The 24772-nt window shown below is 33.2% G+C and overlaps 2 protein-coding genes across 2 annotated transcripts; both read left to right on the top strand.

Annotated features, from left to right (window-relative positions):
* Positions 1-2826: 2826 nt before the first annotated feature.
* LOC133675791 (uncharacterized) lies at positions 2827-14281 on the top strand. Its single transcript, XM_062097271.1, has 10 exons — positions 2827-3462; positions 3858-4623; positions 5063-5682; positions 5853-6020; positions 8452-8797; positions 9349-9459; positions 10324-10675; positions 12412-12637; positions 13313-13534; positions 13980-14281. The coding sequence occupies exons 1-10, from the start codon at positions 2873-2875 to the stop codon at positions 14131-14133; spliced, it is 3555 nt and encodes a 1184-aa protein (XP_061953255.1). The 5' UTR covers positions 2827-2872; the 3' UTR covers positions 14134-14281.
* Positions 14282-15923: 1642 nt separating this feature from the next.
* On the top strand, positions 15924-21944 carry LOC133676357 (uncharacterized). Its single transcript, XM_062098029.1, has 10 exons — positions 15924-16302; positions 16387-16539; positions 16632-16763; positions 17701-17851; positions 17967-18005; positions 18099-18173; positions 19284-19343; positions 19770-19834; positions 20803-20893; positions 21628-21944. The coding sequence occupies exons 1-10, from the start codon at positions 16010-16012 to the stop codon at positions 21670-21672; spliced, it is 1104 nt and encodes a 367-aa protein (XP_061954013.1). The 5' UTR covers positions 15924-16009; the 3' UTR covers positions 21673-21944.
* The last annotated feature ends 2828 nt before the right edge of the window (positions 21945-24772 follow it).

Raw genomic sequence — 24772 nt, 5'->3', positions numbered from 1 at the left:
AGTTCTTTTGCATAATATGATTCTACTTATACATGAAAAAATTGTGAAAAAAATGCTCTCTAATATGATATAATATTGATGAAGTCATGAAAAACTTCAGACTGGGTTGGACTTTCCACGCCTATGATCTTGGGCTGGAGAATTGACTAAGCTTGAGTATTTCTACAAAACAGGTCTCTACTGAAAACAAATGACACTCTGATGCTTAAGTTAGTAAATATAAGAGGAGGAAATAATATATAGTAAAGGAAAACATAATGAAATTATAGGGAGTGTGTATGTTGTATGTTATGTTTATGAACTTGTTGTATGGTTGTTAATGGTTCTTAGAATTCTTAGGTAGTTGATAATGGTTCTTGGAATTATTGGATGGTTGATTGTCATGTATGAAATTGCTTAGCCTGACTTACATAGTGACCAAAGTAATTATAGATTTTGATCATATTTGCTTACCTTGTGTATTGCAATTGCAAGTACTTTGGTGTGTGGAGAATAAATTTCAGCCATTAGTGGAGGTTATGGTGCTTTTTATGCTTAGTGGAGAAGTTGATGATTGTCAGTTCTAAAAACAACCATTAGTGTAGAAATATAGTGTCTGCTCTTTATAGAAAAATGTGGTGCCTGAACATAGAATTTGTGTGCAAAGTCTTAGGAATTAAAAAAATAATGCATAGAGGTGTTTGCCAATTTAGGGATAGCTTGGCTTGGTAGGGTGGGCGTTCACTCATTTTGGGTAGGCCCAAATGGATATAAAAGTTATTTTATTTTATTTTTCTATACCATCATTTACTTTTCAGGTCTTTTAAATAATCATGTTTGGAAGAATTTTACAAGCAAAAAAGGGAAAGAAAATACTTATTGTATAAATGTTATATTTTTTGCGGCTTTTGTCAACACACTTATAAGAAAATATAGTGTTTTGCCTACAAGAAAGATGTGAGTTTGATTAGTTTTACTAGTTCCTCTTAAAGTACATAACATTATTAAAAAATAGAGAATAATCATGCAAAAATAATTAAAGTATCGTGTAAGGAGATGTTGTATAGAGACATGAATATTTCAATGGAAGTTTTGCATGAAGATTTTCATTGGAGATATTGAAGACACATCTAGAAACATAGAGAATTCATTTGAAAACATGAAGATTTTAATGTAAATATAGAGGCGTTGCTATAAAGATTTTTCATTGGAGACATGAAGAATTTAATAGAGATGTGAAGATCTCATCAATGAGATTTTTTGTTAGAGACATGGAGAAGCATCATTGCTTTTATTTAAAAGTTTAAAATAAAATTTTTGAAAATTATTTGATCTTGAATAGTGCATCACATAGATTTTTCTCTATTTATTCAGGCTGCATCTCATTTTTCACAAATTATTAGAAGTATTTCCAGGAAATCAATCTTTCTATTTTTTTTCAAGGCATAATATTCTTTAGTGTCATGATTATAGTTATGGTGAAAATGACAAAATTTATCAGGTTCTCTTATGTTCTTGCTACTCTCATAAGACGTTGGTATCAACATAAAATCCATTTTCTGTACCCTAGCCAACACCTGAACATGTGTAGTAGTGAAAGATGTTATCATGAGCTTAAAAAATATTAATCACAAATAAATCTCTCGGTGCTCCTTTTAGATGTTTTGATGGGAGACTAACAACGATGAAGAAATTCTGCTATTTGAAAACAAACACTTATATCTTCCACTCTAATATAATTATCAATTGTCCGTTTAAAAAATTGAGAAGAGTCGGAGAGTATACGAGTGCTCTCATGAAAATAAGCTCAAGCCTCCATTGATTATGCCTTTAATGATAATAAATCCAAGCAAGTTTTTTATATTTAATATTTTTCTTGTTAAATCTCTCAGTAGTTGGTAGGCCTAGACGACCAGAAAAAAAATGTTTTTTTTTCTAGTCCGGGACCTTACAAAACCATGATTTCCAACTACTTATACTTGAAGCTTATTGTTGCCGATGATAATGGCAAAGCTCATATATATATATATATATATATATATATATATATATATATATATATGGGTGTCCAGGTCAGTTTATACGCACCTCGATTAATTTTACGGATTCTAAAATTAATAGTTATATAAACCTTTAGTGTTCATCAAATTTATAGAACTCGAATGATAATCTCTAAAAAAAAAAAACAAACAAAGCTAATATTCGTAATTTAAGGTGAGGTGAACAGCACACGAAAATGCATCCTCTTCATCTCCAACTATAATAATGTGAGCGCTGGAGGGTTAAAATCTATAAGCAAGAGAGTCCAGAATGCTTGTGCACAAACTTATTTTAACTAACTGGGCACCGTCTTCTTCAAATTGCAAGTGCCTAATACATATTTTATTTTTTCTAGACAAAAAAAATGTAAAACAATTTTTTTTTTCAAAACAACAAAGAAAAAAAAATCATAAAAAAATATCAAATATATATATATATTTTTTTGCTACTTTCACCATTTCTCTCGTAAAACTTGTATCAAGTAGCATGAATGACAAGATAATATTTATTATTGGTTGTTTTTTAAAATATTTTTCATTTAAAAATATATTAAAATAATATTTTTTTAAAATTTATTTTTAATATTAATATATCAATATTAATTTAAAAAAATTAATTTTTTTTGTTTTAAATTTCACACGGCATTTACAGGAGGCTTGAAGTAGATGAAGAGATTTAAGTTAATCAATTGTAAATTCAAACGAAATGATCCAATCTGATGAAAAATAAAGTATAGAGATTGATCGGATAAAATATTACATGAGGGACCACAATTGATTTTTAATCATTGTTAAAATTTGCTTCAAAATTTCAGGAGGCTAATCTGTAGTAGCAGGAGGCAGCAGTGTGCAAAATGGAAAGAGAAGAAAAAGAAGCAGAAAAAACGTCCTCGTCGCCTTCTTTATTCCCTCTCTTTGCAGCAGCAGTAGCAGCTTCATCATCTATAACTCAACAACAAACTAACACACCTATAAATGATACAGTTCCTCCTCCTCCTCCTCCGGCATGGCTTTACAACACCAGCTTTACTACTGATCTCTCCATCGTAAATGACGCCGTTTCCTCTCTCCACCCATCGCACCACTCAGATTCAGACCTCGAAGAACAAGAAGAAGATAAAGACGACCGCGTTTCCAATCAAGGAAAAGACCGGTCTTACCAGTTATTACAAGAACCAGAAGAAGAAAAGACAAGAGAAGCTAAATATTCTCGTTCTGATTCGGATTATTCGGATTCGGGTAGAGAGAGAAAGAAGACGAAGAAAAGACGACATAGCAAGAAGAAGAAGCGAGATAGATCGAGAGATGAGGAGGACGCTAGGGATTTTGGTTCGAGGAAATCAAATGTTAGGGTTTGGGCGGGTTCTGATACGAAAACCACTAAGGATTATTATTTTGATACTCATGGTGATCGCGATAATTTGGTCTATGGCACTCTTTACAGGTATTTATCTCTCTACGCTTCCGCAAACGCTAGTATTATTGAGAATATGGACGGAATTAAGTGTTTTTATTCATCAATTGAGCAATTCTTTTATTTGATTCTAGAAACGTTATTGAAACTTGATAAAATTTTGAAGGCATTGAGTTATGATTGATTAGAAGATATAGAGTTATTGGCGCATGATTTTTTTGTGTGGATAAAATTAATGGAATTAAGTAATTTTATGTTGTAGTTTTGGTTTTGGAAATAGTGAAAGTGAAGTAAATACTTTTTTTTGTCCTTTAATTGTTTATGTTTATCTTTTTTTAAAGAAAATAAATTATTTGGTGAAGCTTGATTTTATGGTTTTTTTTTTTCTTTTGGAATTTGTAACGTGGATTCAAATTAATGTGCAGAATGGATGTTCCGAGGTACAAACCTTATAATTCAACAAAACATGATTTTCGAGGGCTTTATCGGCTGAATAAGAGGGGTCCTGGATTTGATAGAGATGGTGATATTGATGCCTTGGATACTCAATTAAAGTCTGGTGGTCGTTATTGGTCTTCCAAGTATGCTGCAGTGGAACGGCATAAGAATTTAAAGCGTCTTCGTGTTCTTGCACGAAAGCAGCCTAGGGTTGTAGTTTCAGATGAATTTATTCCTTTGTCAGATACAGAAATGTCTCATGATGGTGTTGATCATCCTGGTTCTGTTTTGAAGGATTGTTTAGTTGTTGAAGAATCCTGGGAAGATGAGGTTTTGCGCAAGACTCGGGAGTTTAATAAGTTAACAAGGGAGCACCCTCATGATGAGAAAGTATGGTTGGATTTTGCAGAGTTCCAAGACAAGGTTGCAAGTATGCAGCCTCAGAAAGGTGCCCGTTTGCAGACGCTTGAGAAGAAAATTAGTGTACTGGAAAAGGCCACAGAGCTCAACCCTGACAATGAGGAACTGTTGCTCTGTCTAATGAAGGCTTATCAGAGTAGAGACAGTTCGGATATGCTAATTGGTAGATGGGAGAAGGTACTCATGCATCATTCAGGGAATCACAAGTTGTGGAAAGAGTATTTGCGTGTTGTTCAAGGGGAGTTCTCCAGATTCAAGGTTTCAGATATGCGAAAAATGTATGCACATGCAATCCAAGCTGTATCTTCTGCATGCAGCAGGCAGTTTAGGCAGGTTCTTATCCAATTTTATCTTTGCATTGGGCATTGATAGCTTCTTGATTTGAATCTAATTGGGTTTCGTATCTCTATTATTATTGTCTTGGGAATTAATGGTACAAGTATATTGATAATCTTATATTAGTTCATTGTACAAACGTTGTCAATATGCAAGTGGGTGAACTTTTTTTTTATATATCTTTTGTGAGACAACTGAAGTTATCTTTGAGATCCAGTCACCAACTTTCCATGTCAGTTGGTAGTACAAAATCTCAAAAGTATTTAAGCCTTTTCTAGCATCTGGTATTAATGTATTTGACTTTTTTTATAAGTTATTGGGAGTGCTATGGTTGCCTCTTTTCCTTTTTTTGAGTTTTGTCCAGACAATCTAATTTCAACTGTCAACCCCCCCCTCTCTTCAAATAAAGTTAAGTCTCCTTATTTGTTTGATGCAGGTTTACCAAAATGAGAAGCCTTCTTCTTTGGACCCTGCCATAGTGCAACAGGAGCTTGGTCTGGTTGATATATTTCTTAGTCTTTGCAGGCTCGAGTGGCAGGCTGGGCATCAGGAGTTGGCCACTGCTTTATTTCAGGCTGAAATTGAATTTACAGTGTTTTGTCCTTCGTTACTTTTAACTGAAAATAGCAAACTCAGGCTGTTTGAGCACTTCTGGAATAGTGATTGTCCAAGAGTTGGAGAAGAAGGGGCTGTCGGGTGGTCCACTTGGCTGGAGAAAGAGGAGGAAAATAGGCAAAGGATTTTGAAAGAGGAGGCTTCACATGATGAAGACAGAGGTGGTTGGACTGGCTGGTCAGAACTGCTATCCAAACATGAGGAAACTGCTAAGAACCAAGAAAATGTAGTCCATAATGATGTGACTGCTGATGAGTTTCTAGAGGAATCTGAGAATGAGGATATCAAGCAGGAAGATGATACTGAAGCATTGCTAAAACAGCTTGGCATTGATGTGGATGCTGAGCCTAGTAGTGAGGTTAAAGACAGCTCAACTTGGGCTAGGTGGTCTAAAGAAGAGTCCTTGAGAGATTGTAATCAATGGATGCCTGTTCATGGCAAGTTTTTTCCCCCCCCCCCCCTCCCTCCCTACCTCCTCCCTCCTAATTTTGTGTTTGTTGATTTGTTCAATTTATGTTCAAGTAGCACAACATCAATTTACTAAGATTTATCTGTTCTTACAAATATATGCTTGGGCACTCACTAAATCATAATTGCTATGATATAGGCAGGATCTCTCCCAGTAGTGGGACCCCTGATGGAGAAGCTGATGAACATTTCCTAAGAGCTGTATTATTTGAAGATGTCATTGAATACCTATTCTCTTTAAACTCTCAAGAGGCCCGCTTATCTCTAGTATCTCAATTTATTGAATTCTTTGGTGGGGACCTGTCGCAATGGTAAGTTTATTTAGTTCTTTTCTATCCAGTTTCATGAGTTTGTGGTTTCATTTTAGTTTAATACATCACTTTTTGGATTTGATTTGTTATATGTAAGAGAGTAAACTTTTTGGAACAAACTGTCAATTGCAAGCCCTTTTTGTGTTTACAAAAGTTTAATGACGTGGAACATTTTTTATTTTTGTCTACTAAGCTTGATATGCAAATAATGCATGTTTAATTACATTTCTACTGGCCCTTTTAGGTCCTTGGAAACACTTGTACATATGAAGGGCCAGGAAATTAAATTTCAACTTTCAAATTAGCTTCATTTGTTTCTGTTGGAGAAGGCCTTTCTTTGTTTGTTTATAGCCATCTAGTGTTTCTATTAGCGTGTTGTTGATTGATGCTGCTGTTTTTATCGTTTCTTTCTTATGATGAAGTTTTTATACCTAGTCAGCGACAGTGGCCTCTTCCTCTTTGTTTGTGCATGCATGTTAAGAGAAAACTGACACCCTGAAACTTTGATAGGAAATTTTATCTGTTTGGATGAAGTCCAATGACACTAAGATCATGATTTGAGGACTTTCAAAGTTTACTTCAAATGAGCAGGAGTTGAACCTTTAAGAAACTAGCTGCAAGTAAATTAGGATTCGAATGCAAAATAAGAAACAAAAGGAGAAGGAAAAATAGATAACCTATCACACCATGGTCTTGGGAACGTTCCTAGAAATTCTATTTAAACCTGATAGGTTCACATCAAAAACAAAAACTTTGTGATTAGCTTCTGCAAAGAGGTTCCCTTGAAGGGATGACTTGAGAAGGGGTGCTTGAGGAAGTGGCTACAAGCTTCTGAGCAATTGCAGTACTAGGTCTTCTGCTCACCAAAAGGTTATTTGGTTGAGACCTTGAGTACTTATCTCCTCATGTCATGAAGGTCTAGTCCCATTTATCAGGGGTCTTATTCTAAGCCTAATCTTCTCGTTTACAGGAGGACATCCATGAACCTTAAATCAAAAGGAACTTCTTTTAAGGGCTGATTAACTTTGTAGCTCTACAGAACCAGACAACTCCTTTCCTGCTTCTAGGTATGGAGATTGAAAGACCTTACTTGACCGGCTATCTTTTAAAAAGTAGAGTTTATTAAGGCCATGTTTGTTTCCCGGAATTCATTTTCCGGGAAACCACTTTCCAAACTTTCCTGTGTTTGTTTGCCACTAGGAAAGTTGGTCAACGGAAAACACTTTCTGGTCAACGAAAACATTTTTCGGTCAACGAAAAACACTTTCCAGTCAAAGAAAAATTTGGTTTGGTTTCTAGGAAAGTGTTTTCTCTTTTGGCTGTGTTTGTTTTCCGGAAAATGGTTTCTGGGAAACCACTTTCCAAACTTTCATGTGTTTGTTTGCTATTGAAAAAGTTGGTCAACGGAAAACACTTTCCAGTCAAAGGAAAATTTGGCTTGGTTTTCAGGAAAGTGTTTTCCTGAAAAATTTGGGCGGAAAACACTTTCCGGAAGTTGTGAAAAATTTAGAAATGTCATTATTTGCTGATTATATCAAATTTGATCCTCAAACTTTTGATTGCTATATATAATTTGTTTTGAATATTTATTTTTCAATTTCATCTCTTAAAATTTAATTTTTATATTAATTTTGGTCCTTATTTTTATAATTGTTATTTGCTTTTTCCTTATCATTTTTTTATTGAAATTTTTTATCTATCAAATTTGGTCCTCATTCTTTTGATTTTTACTTACTTTATTTGAAATAATTTATGAAATGTTAATTATTATTATTTTAATTTCTTTACCTTTTATTTTTTTTAATTTTTTAGATTTGATCTCTATTATTTTGATTATTATTTATTTTATTTGAGATAATTTATGAAATTTTTTTTTCAATTTCATTCTTATTCAACCTTTTAATTTGTAAGATTTGTTCCTCATTATTTTAATAAACTTGAAAAAATAAAACATTAATAAGTTATTTTCCAGCTCATTTTCCATAACATAACCAAACACTGGAAAGTGTTTTCCAACTTATTTTCCATTACACTACCAAACATCGGAAAATACTTTCCTGGAATTTACTTTCCTGGAATTCACTTTTCCAGGAATTCACTTTCCAAAAGAAAACTACTTTCTTGCAAACAAACGGGGCCTAAGCCACTATATCAGTTCAACACAAGTTACCAACTGCATATTTTATATTTTCTTAAACTGCTGCACTTTATCCAGAATCGTTTGAGTTTGATTTTTTAGCACTACTACAAGAGTAGCCTATTTGAAATTCAAACTTATACTTAGGAAGTTATTGGTTGTTTCATTACAGATCAATCTGTAATCTAATTATATACCTTTTCTTTTAACAAAGAATGATAAATATGCGTAGTTTTCATTTTACAATGTTATTCATGAAATAAAACATCTGTGGATTCTTGCTTTTCTTTCTAGGATTTGCACAAACAGTTCAAGTTGGAAGGACAAGCTCCTGAGCATTGAGGTGTTGCCAGATCCTATATCAAAGAACTTGAGAAGCCTTCATGATATTTTGGACAGATCAGAAGGCAGTTCAAGCTACAGTTTTGAGTTACTATCGGGTATCACCAGTAACAGCTCTAAAAGGACTGATGCAATGAAATTTCTTCGAAATGCTGTATTACTTTGCTTAACAGCTTTTCCACGTAATCACATATTAGAAGAAGCTGCTCTTGTCGCTGAAGATTTTTCTGTTACGAAAATGGATTCTACTACCCCATGTCGTGTGTTGGCAAAGTCCCTGTTAAAGAATGATCGACAGGTATTTCTTGGTCATTATACTGGCAAGGCTGCATGGATCATCTTCATAAGTAATCACATTACATAATTCGTTCTTTTCTTTCCATCAAAATGCACGATATGCTTCCACTTTCCTGAAAAACTGAAGCCATAGAAGTATTAAAATGTAAATTGTGTTTCCTTGTTTACATGAATTCTAGACAATAATGTTGCAAAAAAAGAAGGTTCTGGAGTCTTTTGCTTGTTTGAGTATAACAGGAAATCGGAAGAAATGTTTTAAAAGGATGGATGTAAGTTTTTTAAGGTGTTTCACATTAATGCCAAATGTTAGTAAGAGTCCAAATGTTCCTCCAGTCCTTTTAAGGACAAGTTATGTCATTTTCTCTTAAGCCAGTTGATTGTATGTGGTTTATTGTTGTATTACTGTGGAAGATGCATGCTGGGAGCACTGGCAACTTTTTTTAAATAAGCTACTTGATTCCTGCATTTTCCATCTGGAGATTTTTTTGCGGCCTTTTATCTACGAAAAAAGTATCTTCAATTTTAATCTGATATGGTGCATTTTTACTGTAGGATGTTTTGCTATGCGGAGTTTATGCACGGAGAGAAGCTGTTTTTGGTAATATTGGTTATGCAAGAAGAGTCTTTGACTTGGCATTGACATCTGTTGAAGGGCTTCCGCCTGTAATAACTCTTTATCTTTCTGAACCTTTGGTTTCTAGTTGATTAACTTTATAGCTGAACTTTGATAACAATCAAGGATGTCTATTTATGGCTGTATAATTGTTTTGTTATTTGGTTGCTAGTCATGGTTACATACCTACTCGTATATTGAACTGCTGCGTATATCTGGAAAATGTCCTGCTAGTTGCATGCAATTGCTTCTGAGTATGCTTTGTAGCAATGTTATATGAATATTTTTGTACATTATAAGAATATTTTCCAACTTTTATATTGTTATTCTTGTACAAATTTTTTTTCTGAATCAATAGCAGTGGCTTGGGAGGTTACCATTAGAGGTTTAAAGAGTTCGAGCTCTGAATACTGGATTAATCCTAATATTGACTAAACTTTTTTGTTCTGTCTTTGGTTTTTGGGTTGGTAATGTTGGACAAGGTAAGGAATGTCAGTGTCTCATTGTTTGGTTTGTTTCCTAATAATAAGTAAAGCCACAGCCACTATAATCTGGTGATTTTGAATCCCAAGTTGATTACATGGTGTAAAACATAGAAAGAGTGCTAGTGGTTGAGACACATGCATATTTCAGATTTCCTGTTTTTTCCAAGTTTACATTTCTGTATTATCTGCAGTTCTTGTTATGTTGTAACTGCATAGTAATGCTCTCTATGTATCATGCCTTTTTCATCAGCATCGTTATCTTTTAATTGTTCTGTTTCTTGTAACAATGGAGAAAGACTGGTACTTGAAGATACTGAATTTTACCTCATATGTTACTGGTTCAAAACACTGTCTTTGAGTCTTATTATCTAAGCATGTGGGTGCTTGTACATTAAAATAGTACTAAGTTTCTTCTGTTTTTGTGTGCAGGATTTACGAACTAATGCTCCGCTTTTATATTTCTGGTATGCCGAGACAGAACTTGCCAGTAGTTCTGGAAATAATCAAGAATCACCTTCTCGTGCATTGCATATTTTATCCTGCTTAGGAAATGGTGTAACTTACAAACCATTTGAATCTAAACCATCAAGCCTGCAATTATTGAGAGCACACCAGGGGTTTAAAGAAAGGTTGAAAATAGTACGATCAGCATGGGTGCGCGGTGTTGTAGATGATCAATCTCTTGCTCTAACTTGCTCAGCAGCTTTATTTGAAGAATTGACGACTGGATGGGCTGCAGGTATTGCAGTTTTGGATGAGGCGTTCACAATGGTGCTTCCAGGTTTGTAGACCATCCTTGCTTTCTCTTCATTTCATTATTTTTTGTTATAGTAATTGTAGAACCTGGTATGCCAAATCAAATTAATTAAGGGATGATGATTTCTTGTGTGTGGTTGTTAGAATTTTACAATTAGGATTCAATTCGATTCACCCAGAAAATGATTTATATCGGGTATGTGAATTGGAAACATACAAGACGGATGTGAATTGCACAATTTGATTTGAATCGTCCGAAATCATTTGTCTTGTACAATTCCTTGAGTTGCCACAAAAAAAAAAAACAAAAAACAGATCTGGAAGAAAGGAATTCCAAGAGGAAAAAATAAAGACATGAAGGAATTGTAGCTTTCATAGAAGATGCTGACTGGTTTGCAGAGAAAGAAGAAGTTTGTGTTAGAAGAGGTGAAGAAGAAGAAGACAGATGGATAAAAGTGAAGACTGTAAAATTTTTCGAATTAAAATTCATAAGCACGCGTGACTTGGGAAAAATAAATAAAAGGAATTTTAAATATTCAGGGCCCAGCTGGATAATTCTTTTTTTTACAAAACACTGCCCACTAGATATAAGCATGTCTGTGCCACTCTTATCAGACACATGAATAAGTTTATCATTATTATTTTCATATAAAAAAATTATATGCCATTTATTTCAACAGCTTCTCTAGGAAGCTTCTAAGATTTAATTATTTTTAAACATTTAAAACAAGAAAACAAAAGATTCCAAACAAATACTTTATGAATGCTTTATTTTATTATATCATGTTTAGTATATTTATAATTATTCTATCTTTTTTCTTTCTTTGCATTTGAGAAATTTATATTATCTACATATGTTCTGAAAGGTACTTGTATAAGTAATACTGATCTTGCTATTCACAATTTGATTTGATTAACGATTCAGAAATGAGCTTTCCAATTCATGATTCGATTCTTGATTTGACAACCTTGTTCTTGTGAATTGGAAAGCAGGATGTTCATTTTTGTCATGAGATGTTTTTGACTTTAAGTTGAACAAGAATGTCTAGTGTTAACTTAGATCCAAACAGATACTCTAACTTTGAATTCCAAAATTTGAACTCACTATGCTCTCAAATATGTTAACAACCTGAATGACAATGTGGGCATTGTTGTCCTCCATGAAATTTCTTTTGTACCTTCAGTTTCAGAATGATCATCGCTTTCAGTTTCTTCTGAAATGTTTCATGTGATTTCTAGCACATGATTTCTGTTTAAGTATAATGCATTACATGGAATGGACAAGCTGACACAGTCAACAAACTAAGGAGGACAATAACAAAGACGTGATATGACACCTACTAATTTTAAAATCTAATCTACAGGATTTTTTTTTGCTGCTTCAGACTAAAGAGAATGTTGACATCTTTAAAGAGCATATAAATTGTGCTGTGATAAAGTTATCAGGGAATACAAAGAACATTTGAAAAGAATTTAGCATACTTGTTGAATGGTTCTGAAAAGTAAAAACCTGGTTATAAAGCAGATAAAATGATTGCGAACAAGCCAGTCTCTTTAAATGGAGCCCCCCCCCCCCCCCCCCCCCCCCCCGCCCCCACAAAAACCTCATGGTTTATATTAATCCACTGATCGTGCAAGCAATGAAGAGAATTGGAGGGTTCGGCTTGGGGGCAGGGGCCACTGGACAATAGATATGGTTTAATATTTGTCATTGAATTGTCTGTGTTCTTTTCTGGTGACTTAATTTTTTCTGACTTGCAGACAGAAGATGCCACAGTTACCAACTTGAGTTTTTGTTCAACTATCATGTAAGGATGCTTTTAAGATATCATAAGCAATCAAGTTTATCAAAAGTCTGGGACTCCATCTTGAAGGGGCTGCAAATATATCCTTCCAGCCCTGAACTATTTAAGACCTTATTGGAGATCAGCCATCTTTATACAACACCCAATAAAGTGCGCTCGATGCTTGATGACTTCTTCCACAAGTAGGATGATTCCCTCAGCTCTTTGCTTTCTATCTAGTTTTAATCTCAAATTTTCAATGATACATTATCGGTTTATCTTCCATCATTTGTGTGTGTGCATGAGTTTGTGTGTGTGTGTGTGTGTGAGAGAGAGAGAGAGAGAGAGAGAGGAGGGAGTTAGTTGGGGGGGGGGGGAGATTTTGCATGGTTTTGTCATCACTTAACGACAACCTAAGGCTGCCATCTATGCTTCTTTGTGTAAAGTTGGCCATGAGTGAATCATTATATTGTGCAAACTATGATGCTTGGCATGGTGGAATGGCACAGCAGAAGGTGCCTGCACTCTAGGCTCTAGGATGGGTTCATGTGGTTTGCATTGCTATGATACCACAGCAAATGACCTGTAGAAACTTCCCCTGCCATGGTTAGAACTCAATGTGAACCTCCGGTGTTTGTAATAGAAGCAAGGAATTCCAAGCTGCTTGAAGAATGATAGATGGGAAGATAATTAATGAATTGTTGCTTCAGGATGCTCTTACATCTTCAAAATTTATTAATTCTGTTGTGTGTTGGTTCTTCTGCTTTTACCATGGCATGACATACATCCAACTATAATCCGCCTTGCAATATCTTTGTTAATGTTACAATGCCTTTTTTTTTCTTTTTATCATGGCTCTATTCTCATGATTTTCTCAGGAAACCATCTGTAATTCTTTGGCTTTTCGCGCTATCATTTGAGATGAGTCGGGGAAGCTCCCAGCATAGAATCCATGGGTTATTTGAAAGAGCATTAGAAAATGAGAGATTGAGCAACTCAGTCATACTCTGGCGTTTGTACATTGCTTATGAAATTGACATAGCATGCAATCCTTCAGCAGCCAAGCGCGCTTTCTTCCGAGCTATTCATGCCTGTCCATGGTAAGTCGCTTGCTTTCTCGATGAGGTCATTATTATGGATACTTTTATCCATACAATAGAATTTTGTCCAAATATATGCTCAACAACTTAGGTCTCCATTGTGTAAAATATGGACTATATGTCAGTGCATATAATTCACTGCTAGAGAACATATGAACACAAAATTGTTGAAAGCAAAATGGTATGCACACTAATATAAAAAGTGGTGTCTTCCTGAGGATTGCAAGAACTTGACTAATTGCTATCAGAAAATCATAGGATTTGAATGACAGCTGTCCTTTTCTACAAGTCTACACCCCCCTTTTGGCTTTTACGGGATATTGCATAAAATCTGGAAGGGGATAGCTTGCCTGTTAATGAATTCTTCATCTCAATGACATCCCATATTACCTTTTGAACGCTGGGCTACTGTCTCAATGCGAGGTTTGTTTTCTTGTTTCCTCAGGTCAAAAAAACTATGGCTTGATGGTTTTCTCAAGTTGAACTCCATCCTAACTGTGAAAGAGTTGTCAGATCTCCAAGACGTAATGCGGGATAAGGAGTTGAATCTTAGAACTGATATTTACGAGATTCTTCTGCAAGATGAGTTTGTGTCATGATCACTGCTGTCAAATTTAGCAGAAACCCAATTTCAGCTATATGCTTTTTAGTTGCATTTAATGCACTTGTGTACATGTTTGTGTGGATCACTCAGGAGATTTGCCTACTATATTGATTTTCTTTGTCAACAAGATAACCGGTTATCAATTTTCTTTGTTTGACAGTGTTTCTTTTCTTTTCTTTTCTTTTTCCTTCAGAAATAAATAGTTAGCGAAGGAAAATGTTAACGGTAAAAAATATGACAGAAGCAAACCTAGTTTTTAAAGCTTTCAAGGTTTCCCCTTTTCTTAAAAAAAAAATAAACCACACTATGTTTGGTTAATTACAAAATAGTCCCAAACCTATTCTATATCCCCATGTCAGTCCCTAACCAGATTCTCTCTTTGCAAGATAGGGCTCATCCTGTCTATAATGGGTTCAACAACATTTAACGCCTTTCCTGTTATTAATATTACTTTCGAGTTCAATTTTGTTTTTTTCATATGTAACTTTCTCTTTTGATCCTATGTCCCTACTATTAAATTCCATGAGAAAACCTATAAAATGATTAAAATATTACAAAAAAAAAAACAGCTCATCAGTAAAGTAAAACACTGATCTTAGACACATTACATTATTGATTGAAATATTTTAATGATGATTTTTACTTTTAAAAAAAACTAATAAAAGTTTCTATTTGGGTAATATTGTTTTCTTCACGAGATTTATTGGACATTGGTGATAAATTAGTTTATACACATTTTTTAATGCAATAAAATAACTTTATTATTTTTAAAAACAAAAACAATAGAACATAGTCTATTAGCTTCTTTGTAATTTCATCATGATTTTTTAGTTATAAGTAATATGAAGGGGGTAAATTAATATTTTAACAACTATAAAAATAATTAAATAAACAAAAAGTAAATGGTGTGCGCAAAACATGCACATGTGGGTGGGAGGTGCCTTCCATTAATAAAACACCACCTTTCATGATAACATAGAAAATATCAAATCATTCTCTTCACTGTAGTTAGACACATGTATATAACAGAGTATTGTTTGGGTTTCTTTTTGTTCTTTTCTTTTCTTCAATCTTTTCTTTCTCTTCATTTTACATCAACTTTTTCAAAAATTAAACTTGTTTTACAGTTTATATTTGTATCAATTTTAGTTTTTATTTTTTTATTACTATTTGTTTTACTTTTAATGTTTTTTAAAGTTGATTGTTTATATAATTTTATCCTTAAAACATTTTATTTTATTTATTTTTGGTATCTGATTTGGTCCTCATGATCGACCCACAAATAACTTGAATTAGGTTTTTTTTTTTTCAGTTTATCCTTCAATATTTGATTTACTGATAATTAAATTTTATTTTTTTTAATGAAATTATCCAATTCTTATTTTTTTTTGTTAAATAAGATCATTGGGATCTTTTTAAAATACTAAGAAAGTAAGCAAATATTTATTTTTTTATTGGTCATTAACTTTTTTTTTAATTTTTTTACTGTCATTTACATTTCTTAATTATATATTAAATTAATTAAGATTATTGTATCTATTCAAATTAATGATTTATATCCTAGATTTTCATTGCTTCTTAAAAAATATTATCATCACTTGAATTATTTTTTTACTGAATAAAAAATTTGATTAAGCTCACAATCGAATTATTATCGCCTATCAAGTAGAAACTCAAATGGAAATATTGACAAAATACAGGCACCAAAATTATAATTATCACAATAATAAAACAACAAACAAACACTCTTTCTCTTTGAAAGCTAAGAAAGACAAGGGGAAGGTGGGGTCCGCCTTCAATAAGTGAGTGTCAACAAGAAAGATAAGTGGCTCACTAGAACTGAGTGACTAATCTGAGATTTTAGCAGAGCCATGGCGACTGCCATTGCTACTCCTTCAGCCAGAGCCATGGCGACTGCCATTGCTACTCCTTCAGCATTATCTCCTCTTCCTTCCTCAATCTCCAGCGCTCCCCAATACTCTTTCTCTGTTCGCAGCTCAATCTGGCCTAAAAACATTTTATATTCTCCACTCCGCTGTAGCAGCCATGCCTCATTCTCACCAAAAAGCCAAGACGGTCCATTTGACCGTGATCTCCGGTCCGTACTCGAACTCGCTACTGACTCAGAGTTGTATGAACTCGAAAATATCCTCTTCGGTCCCAGGTAATTTCAATTTTTCATTATTTTTCTTCAAGTTAATAAATTGAAAATATTCCTTAATTATTTTTTAATTACCCCTTATTCCAGTCACTTTAGCCCGTTACTAAAATCAATAGCGAGTAAAAGAGCGGAAATTGATTATGCAATGATGGACCAAGACATGGAAGAACGAGAAGATATGATATCATGTCTCGAGTCAAGGTTTTTATTCCTTGCTGCCGATGCCAGGTCCACTTTGAGGTCGGTTTCCTATTCATATTGCTATTCCATTGTTGTGTATTCATAATTTTTATTTTATTTTTGGATATGGTGTGGTGTTATTGTGGGAGCAGGGGTTGGAGGCCTACGTATAGAAACGTGTTGCTTACAGTTAGGAAGAAGTTGAGCATTGGTTGCTCCAGTAAATTGTCGACGGAAGACCTAGAAGCCGAGATTTTCCTTCATCTGCTTGAGGAATACGCGAGGTAAATTTTGTTTATTGGATGTAGTGCTTGATTGTTTCCTTCATTTTGTAAGAAAGTGAAGATGAGGTGGGCTCGAGAAATGTTAGTGAGAGAACGGATTGATTGTTGAAATTTTAAGCAAATTTTGTTGCAGTATAAAATGATTCATGTGGTTGTAAAAATGTTTGAATAATATATTGCAGTGTTAAATTGGAATTGTTTAATGGAAAACAAAAAGCTTTATCTTAACGTGGAACATCTTGTTCTACACGTGATCTACTCCTTTCGATTGTGCTCCGTATGTGCTTGAATTGAGGAGAATTTATAATATATGGATTTCTTTTTCCTTGATTTTTGGCAAATGAATTTTCTGCTAACTATTTTAAAGTTGGTGCCTTTTTTTCTTCTTTTTTTTTAGTTCTTTTAAAGCAAGATGGAATGAGGATTTTCATTAAAGAGAAGAGTAGGATAAGAATGCTGGAGTTAAGACTGATTTTGTATGTTTTTAAAACGTATTGAATCTAATGGGAGAGTTCTTTGTGTAGCTTGATATCATGTTGTTAGCTGTTTCTAGTGTCTGTTGGATGATGTTCCAACGTAAATATTCAGAAGAATTTTGATATCTGATTGGTAGTTACCTTTACCTACTATTTTAATTCTAATTCTTCAATGCCAGAATGCTATAGTGATTGCTCACTTCCAAAGTTTTAAACAATCGTATTGGTGCTACCTCTGCTAGAAAAATTCTGTATTATAATTGTAAAGGTGAAAATTATTTAGTTTGCCTCTTCTATCATTACTTCACTCATGGATGCATGTATATGAGCTGGTTATAGTTGATGGCCATTCAGTTTGATCTCTTAATATTGAGCATTATATTTATTTGGCAAAAAATTATGCTTCTTTCTTTCCGAGTAAGCTGTAAAATGACTTAAAACTTGCTGCCACCATCGTATAGTGAGCAATCAGGAACTTTTCCAGGCTTATGGGAATTATCTAAGACCTCAGATGATCAAGGTAGTCTAGGAATCGGACTTAGTCAAGAGAAGGTACAAGCCCTCGCTGCACAGAAACTCGGTGCTGCAGATCTCCAGTCAATCATTCTGAAGGTACAACCACTCACATTCTAACACTAGCATAACTTGAATGTTTTTTTTTTTAATTAAAAAACTGACCTTATTTTCCTTTTCTTTGCTTCATTTATTTTAACTTTTCTTTTTTAAGGGTGGCGGTGTGTTTACATTGACAAGAATTTATCAATGGGTAAGATCTTAAGAATTTTTTGTTTTTTCAGTTAGCGTGTTTCATCTTTGATCATTTCACTGTGTTCCTAAGCTGGTATTCTTTTTGATGTAGTTAGCTAAAAAGTTAACAGGGAAGGTTTTTCTAGAAGCTGCAAACTATCAAATAAAAAAGGAAGTCATCAAGAAGGTACATGATTGGCAGTATTATTATGTAGTTGTTGAATAAAAATGAATGCAGTAACATTTTTCTTTAATAGAATGTGGCAGTCAAACATTTACTTTGCAAAGGTCTTGTAAAACAAATTAACGTCCTGATGTCATCTAAGAATCTTTTGTTTATTTCTGCCTTGTTATTATTTATTTCTCTTTTACTAGCATTAAATGGAAATGACTTATTGTTTTTTGTGTATAGTTGGACAATACATGATTGCTTTGGCTCAGGTATAATGCTTGTAGGATCTTACCAAATTGCACATATCAGAGTACCTAAAAACAAATTATATATTTTATTTTCATTTCTCTGTTGTTAACTCAACTTGTGCTTTATTTGAAGACATTGTATGCGAAAATTGTATGCCAAAGTACTAGAAGCATCTTCAAAGTCTTGCAAAGGATCTCAACATAAATTTAAGTTAATATTGTCAGTTTGGAAGGAAAAAAATAATCAACTGTTGGAAGCTTGCTTTTACAATAAAATGGTCAATCAAAGTAGAAAGAAAGTGTTTTAGGGCCAACTTTTGTCGTAATTATTGGGTTGATAGATAAAGATTCATGTTGTTGACAGCCTGTAGACAGGATTAAGGATTTCTGGAGCTGAATAGACCAGAGTGTTATTGTTATCTAGGCCTACTGTGCCTAAGTGTATGGTCTGTGATTAAGCAGAGCCAAGTTAAATATCCAGCCTTTTAAGTATGCATTGCTAAGAAGTAAAACATCCAAGCTTGGCTTGAGCTCTGATTGAGCCTCTAAATGGCTGCACAAGCTTGGCTTCTCAAGTGCTTGGATAGTCACCAAGCTTCTAGTGAAGCCCACGTGGTTTGTAAAGAGGTGATTGTTTCACTTTTATTCTAAATGTGCCCTCTTTATTTGTATAAATATGTAGGGTTCCATTTTCCATTATGAAGCTAGATGGATTCTTTTTTCTTTTTCTGATATAATTTGGTATCACCTAGTTGGCTGAATTTATGGGCCATCTTGCTACAACTTTATATATCCTCTGCTTTGAATCAGATAATCTATATATTAGATAATATGTAAAAAATAACTAATATGTACACATTTCTTTCTTTGTATAAAGGGTGGACAATTGGCTGCCATTAATTTGGAGTCCAGAGCTGCCTTACTTGTGGCAAAGCAGGTAATTATAGCATTATATTTGACAAGTTTCTTGAATGCTTTTCCATGCTTTGAAGATGCCACTGTAGTTGGTGGTTGCATCATGCAAGTGAAGCATCCCGTCTTATGAACTCCTGTATTGGAAATTAAATAAACATACAATAGGTGTTATTAATTATGAAATGCATGTTATAACATGCTCAATACTATTTAAAATTGATGAATTTCAATATTTTCTGATCAATTCAAGTAGGATGTGGATATTAGGTAAACCTATTCATTTAACATAGAAATCTAGACAGTTAACTGTATAAAATGTTTTGCAACTTGATCTGTGCTAACACAATAATCATTATTACATATTTTCTCTATATTTTACTGGTTCAAGACAATGAGTGTTATTGCTCTTCTCTTTGCTAGCATTTCTCATTCTTTTAATTGTGGACAGGGTTTTGTTGGAGCTGCGTCAAGATACCTGGGTTTGAGGAGCATGATGTCATTGCTTGGTCCAATGTAATATCTCATCTTCAATGAAGAACTTATTTATGTTCTAGCTGTGTTTATCTCTGTTCGTTTTTTTTTTATTGCCACTAACATTAAGATAAAATGATTGAATTCATGGTTGGATAGAGAGGCTTAACTATGATGTAAACCTATTTGTTAACTGTCCTGAAGGGTGATCAGGGTAACCTATGATTTTAAGGACAGTAATAACGCTGTTGTGAACATCATGTGGTCTGAAACTCCATGGTTTCTATATTATGCTTGAGCAGCACACAAATAATAAATTTCATTCCACCTAGTCGTGTTTAACCTTGTCCAGATAAGAAAATCTTCACATAAATCTAAACTTTCTAATTAGATGTTTCAATGTGTAATAATCATAATTGTGTTTATCTATGAATTCTGTTTGCATGTATACATCTGCATGGCTGATGCTACTTTATCATTTTTATCTCAGCAATTGGAGCAACTTAAGTGCTCAAGGATATAATTTTGCATGTGTATCCTAATTCTGAACTCTGAAGATGCAGGATTGACTAATAAAATAATTTTTGGTTTGCCACAGTTAATCTTTCTTGTTTATCAAGTGACATCTGAGGTGTTCTGAAATGGATGGACAGGCATCTGAAGTTTTTTAATGAAATCTTGGATGTGCTTAGGAGGGCTATATATTTTGTGTTCTCTGTTATCTTTCAGTCCTTTTCTTTCTCGTTCTTTGCGTGGTTTTTTACCCTAATTATCAAAAACATCCATCTTAAAAAACCCAGCTGTTCTACCAGGCAACTTTTTGTAAGGCAAGTGCAAAATTTGTTAGTGAACTGTGTCTTTTGGTCTGGTTTGAGTTTACATGTGCTGCATAGATGCAGATGCTCTTAATACATCAAACTCTTGTGATGCCCGAGTCTACAATCTGGCTCAGTAATTGATTAGAACTTTAGTTTGTATGACTGCTTTGTTTCTGTTGGTTTTTTATACAGGTTGTGGGGCACATTTCTGGCAGATGTAGTCATTCAAATGCTTGGAACTGATTATGCTAGAATCTTGCGAGCAATTTATGCATTTGCTCAGGTAATATATTGTAATGGCTGCTTTAGTTTTATGCAATTATCCACATGCCAGATCCTGCTCGGCACAGAGATATATATTGATATTCTAATCACAAATGCATGATTGTGGGCACGCACAAGCTCATGATTGTGGGCATGCACACACTCGCAGATAGTTTTGGTTGCCTTATGGTTTTGTTTACAGGTTTTATTACATTTGTTTTCTATCTATGTACGAACCGTTCTCTAAATCAAGACCAACTTGAACTGATAAATCATTGCATGCTTGTATGATCCCAAAACCAAAACCCAGAACAGCAGTATGGACCTGGCAAGATCCTTGACCTGTGCATAATATAAGGGTCTGATCTTAGGTTTTGTCATGTATTGTAAGCCCATTCTATGATTTGGCACTGATGGCAAGATTAATGCCACGGTCACTATATTCAATTTGAACATCAAATTGCTTGATAAGCAAGCACAGTACAAATGTCAACAAAACAGCTTTCTTTTTTCTTTTTTTGATACACCTTTTGATTTTCAACTACACGATGAATAACTAATACAAAATATCTTCCAAATCCTCATCCCAAGGGGATTTGAATTCGAAGTGGAATTTCAGTATTAAACAAACAACTTTCTGTCGGAATAACATTTAACAGGGTTTCTTTTCTGTTCCTTTTCCTTTTTAAATTTTAATTGTAACAAGCATGTTGATTTCTGCAATGGCCAATGAGTTATCTGTTTTTGCCTCAGATTCGCATCACCCGTACATGTAGGTTGCCCTGTGATAATGATTGAAAGGAGATGATTGTGTTAAACCTTTTTTCAATGCGACAAAGAGCTTGCAAGGGTTCTTGTTCTGGACGACTTGAATGTACATGGTATCCCCTGTCCCCTCTTGCTTACTGTATATATTATTCTGGAATTGAGTTGCGATTTGCTTCTATGCTAATTATGTTTGAATTATAACTGGTTTGGAACTTGAAATATCAAACACTTCGGTGCAAAGAATTTTGCTTTCTTGGACGGGGATTATTATTTGCAATGGCATCAAGGATATTGCTAATCAAGTTCTTTGAAGTTGTGCATTGTGCAGGGAAAATAAAAACCCCTGTTATTACATGGCATCTCTTTTGCACTTCGCCCAAATGCAAAACATCCCAACTTACATTTCTGCCTATCTAAAATGGATGTTCAAGCTCATCAATTTATATGGGCATTGAAGTTTTGCCTCTTGGTTTATATTTCTCAAATTAATGTTTTGTCTGACATATTCCAGATCAGTTTGTATTGGTTTCCTTGACTTTTTTTTTTTTTTTTCCAATTGACAGTACAACCCTGGTAAATAGAGAACCACTAGATTTATGAGCCCGATGTAGTGCTACATCGTGGGTTAAGATATTTTTTTTATCGATTTAAAAAAATTACTCAGGTGATGCAATCATGTTTTTTAAAAGATAAAAAAAGGTAACTTGGGGAATAGACCTGATTATAATAATAGAAAAGATAATGATAATTAACGTGCTAATTTAAACAAAAATGAATCATCGGAACCTGAAAAAAAAAAAAGTTTACCGAAACAAAAAAAAATGATGCAATTGGGAATCTAGCCAATCATATGAAAAATAAAAAGAAAAGAAAGTGAGAAAAGAAGGAAAAAAAAAACTCAATCTCAATCAATCAATCCAAGATAGTAAATATACATGTTCGGTTGTAAGATTGGGAAACAAATGATAAAAAGAATTCAAAGTTCAATTCCAAACAAATTATACATAGAGGGATGGAATTAAATAAATAAATAAATAAAAATACAAAAAAACTACCAAGCTGGGTAGACCAATCAAATTCCATGACCAGAATTATTTGAATAAGATAATTCATAGAAGAAAAACCAAAAAAGATTACGAAACTTAATTTCAAAATAATTTAATATTGAAAGATGAAATATAAAAAATATTAAATTAAAAAAATGATTTTAAAAAAAATTTGAGTTAACTCAGGTTAACCTATTAAATCTACGATCTAAGTAATGAGATTAAAATAAACAAATATAATAAAATTGAAGAAAATCACAAAGCCCAATATAAAAAACCTTCAACCTTGAAGGATGAAATTGAAAAAAAAATTAATTTAAAAAATTTACTAAAATAAATTCAACAAAGAACAATAAATATAAAGAACCGAGATAACCCGAGTTATTTTTAAAATTTGTGAAAATTATATAGAAAGAAAATAAATAAAAATAACATAGTCCAATATCCAATTGAATAAATGTTGAAGCATGGAATTGAAAAAATATGAGAATTTTTTTTTTAAATAAGCAAGTCCAAGAGAACCTCTAAACCTTGGTTAATTTATAAAACTTGCAACCTATAAAATTCTAGATTTAGACTCTATAAAGAAGCTCAATTTCCAATATATTTAATGTTGAATGATGAAATTGAAAAAAAATCAATTAAAAAACTATCTCAAATAAAATAAATAGTAATAAAAAAAATAAAGACTAAATTTGAAAGATGAAAAATTGAAGGAGTCTTAGGTACACATTCATCACCTAACTTCTTTTTAATTAAAAAAGCATTTTGTGTAATTGTTTATGTTTGTGAATGAAGTATGTTATCGAACGTGTACGTAATGAGAAATAAATGTTTTGTGTAATTTGTTTTTATCATTGTGAAGTTTGTTATGGGAATGTATACTTGATGAGAAATACGTATTTTTTTAATTGTTTATAATTATAAACTATGCCTTCAATGCGAGAAAATGATATCATATAAATCATGCTTCCAAGACCGAGTAATGATATTAAGTGAAAATACATCTATGGAATGGGAAAATGATATGAAAAGAAATACATCTTCGAGGCGAGGGTTATTTTGAAAAATTAAGTCAGTTGAATGAGCCACACAATGATTAAGGGTATGATGTAGGATTAAGCTTGCTGCAATGAAGATGACTATGACGTGGTATTATTTAAATTAGATCAAAATTACAGTCAGATCAAAATTACAGGAAGCCAAAGAATGCTTTAAATCTCAAGCTTTGATAATTGAGAATTAAAATTAAATGTATTAGTTCTAGGAAAAATATTAGCATGTATGCATAATAATAGATAACTTTTATCATTAAAAACAAACATAAAACAATTTATTTTGGGTGGGATAATGTAAGTTGATTTTCATCTTTCTCGTAACATAATCAATTTTTTACTTGGAATATCTGAAAAATTAGTTAGGATTTTTAATTATTTAAAACTAAGTGGCATTTTTTTTTAATTTTTTTATACCTCTATGAATCAATATTAACTGACCGAGATTCCCCTTGCAACAATAGGCATTAAATTAAAATTTTTAAGGGTGATGACACTTTTTTTTTTATGTTACTACATAGTTGGAGAGGAGCATCATAAAATGACCTTTAAATTAAGAATCTTAATTGTAAACCCTATAATTTGTCCCCTCAATATTTTGTCTGATTATCTCACATGTCATTAAGTTTTGTAACATTATCAACTTTTCAAGTGCCATTATGTAAGATCAATATACTTTTTTCACTCAACCTTGTATGCCAACACATTTTGAATACAAGACACATTACTCTAGTCTTACAGATCCCATACAACCACTATACCTAGGGTGGTATGATCCAAGTATTAAATGCAAATATCATGACAAGATTCTCGACCATTTAATTAAAAGCTACAAGAATCTCAGGTATTAAGTTTAGAAGCTAATAAGTAGAGGTTGTTGTATTTATGAAGAATAATAGCATGTAATGTAACATCATCAATCCATTGTCAACATAACAAGTGATTGTCAAGGATGATGGAAGAGACACCTAATCAGTGTTACAAAGCCATAAATATTTAATGAAGGGAGTTGATATGAAGATATAACGA

Source organism: Populus nigra, chromosome 16 (genome assembly GCF_951802175.1).
Source record: "Populus nigra chromosome 16, ddPopNigr1.1, whole genome shotgun sequence".
NCBI classification, from domain to species: Eukaryota; Viridiplantae; Streptophyta; class Magnoliopsida; order Malpighiales; family Salicaceae; genus Populus; species Populus nigra.
The sequence above is the reverse complement of the archived record's forward strand: the minus strand, read 5'-3'. Positions and strand labels throughout refer to the sequence as shown.

Excerpts from the sequence above, each read along its gene's own strand:
- LOC133675791 (XM_062097271.1), top strand. The coding sequence starts at position 2,873 with ATGGAAAGAGAAGAAAAAGAAGCAGAAAAAACGTCCTCGTCGCCTTCT. Across the intron at positions 8,798-9,348 it reads TGTTAAAGAATGATCGACAG|GATGTTTTGCTATGCGGAGT; the intron begins GTATTTCTTGGT and ends TTTTTACTGTAG. Across the intron at positions 12,638-13,312 it reads CTTGATGACTTCTTCCACAA|GAAACCATCTGTAATTCTTT; the intron begins GTAGGATGATTC and ends TGATTTTCTCAG.
- LOC133676357 (XM_062098029.1), top strand. The coding sequence starts at position 16,010 with ATGGCGACTGCCATTGCTACTCCTTCAGCCAGAGCCATGGCGACTGCC. Across the intron at positions 17,852-17,966 it reads TCCAGTCAATCATTCTGAAG|GGTGGCGGTGTGTTTACATT; the intron begins GTACAACCACTC and ends TTCTTTTTTAAG. Across the intron at positions 19,835-20,802 it reads ATGTCATTGCTTGGTCCAAT|GTTGTGGGGCACATTTCTGG; the intron begins GTAATATCTCAT and ends TTTTTTATACAG.